At 35.6% G+C, this 4,845-nt stretch overlaps 1 protein-coding gene across 1 annotated transcript in view; it reads right to left on the reverse strand.

Annotated features, from left to right (window-relative positions):
- Nucleotides 1-850: 850 nt before the first annotated feature.
- LOC139764957 (glutamate receptor-like) overlaps nucleotides 851-4,845 on the reverse strand; it is a 14,743-nt gene continuing 10,748 nt past the window's right edge. Inside the window, exons 6-8 of the mRNA XM_071692014.1 lie at nucleotides 2,184-2,335; nucleotides 1,438-1,548; nucleotides 851-1,028 (exon numbers count right to left, since the gene is read on the reverse strand). Of these exons, the coding sequence (XP_071548115.1) occupies nucleotides 851-1,028; nucleotides 1,438-1,548; nucleotides 2,184-2,335 (441 nt within the window). The remainder of the gene's footprint in view (nucleotides 1,029-1,437; nucleotides 1,549-2,183; nucleotides 2,336-4,845) is intronic.

Below are 4,845 nucleotides of genomic sequence, written 5' to 3' on the forward strand. Positions count from 1 at the left end.
TGAAATAATTCTTCCTTACTGTCTCAAAATAGGTGACATGGGTTAGTCAGTGTTGGTACGTCACTGCAGTATGGCTAAGACGAGATCAGTGGTTGAGGAGGTAGCATGGTATAGAACTGCCTTAAGATGAGTGAACAAATGAACTATTCAATACCAGACAGTGTTAAATGATGATCAAGCCTAATTTCGAAGATATTACGGGTGTTCCTCTGAACAACATTTTCAAGAGAGAGAGAGAGAGAGAGAGAGAGAGAGAGAGAGAGAGAGAGAGAGAGAGAGAGAGAGAGAGAGAGAGAGAGAGAGAGAGAGAGGGGCGTACTTTTGGAGAAATGTACCTAAGCTTCATCCGAGATATTCTGGTCATCGCCAGTCTTCCACCAAAATAATTGTTCCATGAAGAAGACCAGCATGCCCAACGCCTCCCCTGAAATGGAAGGTTGAAGGAGGAAAATTAATGTTACTGTTATCGTCATCACAATTACTGCTCTCGCGACAATTGCAATCACCCTAACTGTTACAGCTCCTGTTGTGACCACGTACTCAGGTACGACTGCCCTTATCTCTCCTATCTTTCTTATCGTAAATGTTCTTAATTTCTTCTTGAACTGATAACCATCTTCAGAGGCTATTTACTATCTATATAAGTTTACCAAATGTCTAAGCTCTGAATCCTTGAAGATGACTAAAGTACCAAATGGAATTATATGGTAATGGCCAGTCCCGAGTTTGACAGCACTAGTCAGCATAACACAGACTTATGAACTATGAGCTTTGACTTATCGTCATCTTCTCAAGAAGAACAAGCATTGCGCATGAACTAGGATTAGTGGCAACTTGGATCACACAAGTACTATGACTGAGCCATACCTCCCATCAGCAACAGAAGTGGACCAGAGAAAGCTTCGAAGTTTAGTGGTGAGATGCCCTCCCTACGGTCAGAGTTCGGTGGGCGAAGACACTGGCTTGTGTTTGTGACTTGCTCCTGGATCCACTTGTCCACCATACCAGCCTCTCTGACGGTGTGGATGCTGCAAGATGATGGAAGTATCCTTCTACATAAGAAGCTTCTCGTAGATGTCCCAGGATATACGTAACAAAAGCAAACATATACGTCAAGATATCATCGTGAAATTCACTTCCAAATCTATTCGATGCATAGAGTACATACAGCCTCTCTAATCACTCATTTATTTACCATAGAAGGTCGTTGCAACTGGACTTCACTTCAATGAAAATTTAACTCTCCATCTTCAACAGTGTTGGAGACTTTGTATAATGTACTGCATTTCTATTGACTCAATGGAGAGGGCTTCAAATTCTTATGGAATAATATGATTTAACGTTTCTAGATTCTAGATCAAAGACACATTAGTAATATGCAATCCATTATAGTTGAGAGTGAAGCTCAGACCTGGATAACGCAAATCTGAGTCTTACATCTGGTCAGCTCTGGCACGGTAGGTTGAGTTGATCTTGAAGGCCACGGAGAGAATGGCATTACTGTAGACATTTTCACGGCTGATATACAGGTGACACCGGCCGGTTGTACTGCAAAGATTCATATGTCTCAGCAGAGGAAGGTAGTTATAAAAAAGAGTATTTTGCTTAGAGATTTCCAGTGGCTATTTATTCTTAAAGACAGAAGATACATCTGACTATGCTTACCCCAGTATTCCATCATAATGACCTCGTTTGACGAATCGTTTGGGCTTTAGGAAATTCCACTGCCAAGGTCATTAAGGCTTTCAACGTCAGGTTATGATTATCAGTCGGAAAATTTTGAACATCATCTTCAGGTGCTCAAGATGATTCTAAAATCATTTCCCACTATCATTGAAATTTTCTCACAACTTATGATTTTGTTTATACTCTTTCTTTTCTTTATTTCTTTTTAGGTATACGGAACATTCTGGAATAGATTCAAGGATAACAGAACACAAAGTTGCTTTTTTATAGATTCTTAAGAAATATTTACTTTAATTCTTAGTTATCATGAAGAGCGCGAATAATTGACCTATATCTTTGATCTTGCTATGAGGTATATATCAACCAACGGAGTAACATTGTGTGGCGAACTTTGACGCAGAAAGTTTACCAAATGTCTTCTCATCGGACAGTCCCGCTCCCATTTAGCGCAGCCAATATTGTAGACATTACTAAAAAGGTTTATTTCAACGAAGTACCTGAAATCCCATGACATGGCCGTCTTCATGGTCATCCTATCACAGATAGCAGCGAAATCCCCATTGGCGATGCTTCCTCGAGCTGCCCAGCAGTCCTGGAAGGTGCCGGCGGAGTCCCTGAAGACCCTCTGCTTTAACCCGCCTTTGGCTTCCTACCCGGGTGATCACACACATGTAATGGAGAACTTAGTTCATAACGCTTCTTTGATCTTCCGGTATAATGTGCAAGTTATGTATAATGGTTTGTCATAACGCAAGATTTGAGGAAGACATATAATCTTCATTTCCGTAGTGAATATATGTGTGGTACACGCATGTGTTTGTGTATGTAAATACGTTTCTGCGTATGCACATGTGTAGGTGAGCATGTGAGTGTGTGAGCAAGTAAGTTTGCACGGTTTCTCTCTGTATATAGTAATAATAATAATAATAATAATAATGATGATAATAACAATAATGATAATAATAATGATAATAATAATAATAATAATAATAATAATAATAATAATAATGATAATAATAATAATAATAATAATAATAATAATAATAATAATAATAATAATAATAATAATAAAAATAATGATAATAATAATAATAATGATAATAATAATAATGATAATAATAGTAATAATAATAATGATAATAATGACAATAATAATAATAATAATAATAATAATAATAATAATAATAATAATAATGATAATGATAATAATAATAATAATAATAATAATAATAATAATAATAATAATAATAATAATAATAAATGATAATAATAATAATAACAATAATAATAATAATAATAATAATAGTAATAATAATAATAATAATGATAATAATAATGATATTAATGATAGCAATAATGATAGTACCACGACAACTACTACTACTACTACTGCTACTACTACTAATGATAATGATAACAATAACAATAATGATAATAATAATGATAATGATAATGATGATAATAATAATATCATTTTTTCATATTTGATTGCTATTTTGCGAGTTAGTGAGGTAGTGCCAGGAACTCGCGCACATGCATTTTCTTGCTGTCAACTAGACCCCACAGCCTTTCTGTGGTTTCTCCAGGCGCTTCACATGCCCTAGTTCAGTCCACTGACAACACGTCGACCTCAGTATATCACAGAGTTCCAATTCACTCTATGCTGTGTACGTCTTTCAACCTCCTGCACGTCAAAGACTCGATAAATTAAAATCCTTTTCACTCCATCTTTCCATCTACAATTAGGTTCCCTTTTCCTTGTTCCTCCACTTCTGACACTGATTCGTACATCCTCATTGACAACCTCTCACTCATTCATCCCATATGTCCAAAACATTTCAGCTAACCCTCTTCAGCTCTCTCAAGCAAACTCTTTTTTTCTTCTTGACCACACCTCTCTCTTACCCTTTTACTGCTTATTCTCACTATGTCCTCAAACATATCCAGTTTTGCCCTCCCAGGTAAAGACCTCTCGACACATTCTTCACTACTCCCGGAACCCTCGCCATCTTACCTACCGTATGATTCACCTCCACTCTTATCAAATAAGGTATGATATATGTGGGATGACAACTGTAATGATGCTTTTGCTAAGATAAAACAAATATTAGTTGATGCTCAAATCTAATGCACCTCAGAATATGAAAAAACCACTTAAGATATATGTGGACTTTAGTGATGCCAGTATCAACGGAGTGTTAATGCAAGAGAAGCAAGGCGCTGATCATCCAATGTGTTATTTTTCTAAAACGTTTCATCCTTATCAGAGAAAATATAGGACTGTTGAAAAGGAAACTTAAGTTTTGATTTTGAGGTTACAGCACATTGAAGTTTGTTTAAGAGGGTTAGGAAAACCAATTTTAGTTGATTCGGATGATAATCCTCTCGTGTTTTTGTACAATATGAAGAATGTTGATCAGAGGTTAATCTGTAGGAGACTTATATTACAAGATAATGATTCAGGTATCCAACACTTACGAGGGAAAGATAATATTGTAGCTGATGCATTATCCCGTATGCCTACTAGTCATGAGTCAACCTGCCATTTTGAGGAGGGTATGTATTAATTTCTTTTTTATAGCTTCAAAAAAAATTTTCTTTTTGTGTAGTATCCCTTGATATACCATTACGTTTTCTCTTATAGATTTGGTGAATGATGTAAATCTTCCATCCTCATATTATGTCACTAACATTATCTTTGGTATACAGATTATCATCCAAGTATTGCAAGAATTATAGTTATTAATTTTTTGTTTTTTATGTTAATATGATTTTGGGAGTTGGAACTAAATTGCTGAAACGTAGATTTCCTCTCCTTGGCAGCTAGGTGGCTAGACTTGCTCACTCGTTTCTCTATGTAATCAGGTTGTATTTGCCTTTCGTGTTTGTCATCTGTCCTTGACTGATGTTATATCGAAGGCCAAAGGTACAGGCATTATATGAAGAGGAAAAGGCAGCAATAATCATATGTAGGTGCAAACTTCAGGTCAAATTAGAATAAATGTTCCGGTGGTTAGTTCGCCATAGGGTCCATCTTGTGTTTGGATCATGAATTGCATTTTTCTTATCACTTGTGATATATTGATTTTTGATTGTTTAAATTGTATTTTTCTTATCACTTGTAATATATTGATTTTTGATTGTTTATATTGTATTTTT

This window comes from Panulirus ornatus, chromosome 52, assembly GCF_036320965.1.
Source record: "Panulirus ornatus isolate Po-2019 chromosome 52, ASM3632096v1, whole genome shotgun sequence".
Taxonomy (NCBI): Eukaryota; Metazoa; Arthropoda; class Malacostraca; order Decapoda; family Palinuridae; genus Panulirus; species Panulirus ornatus.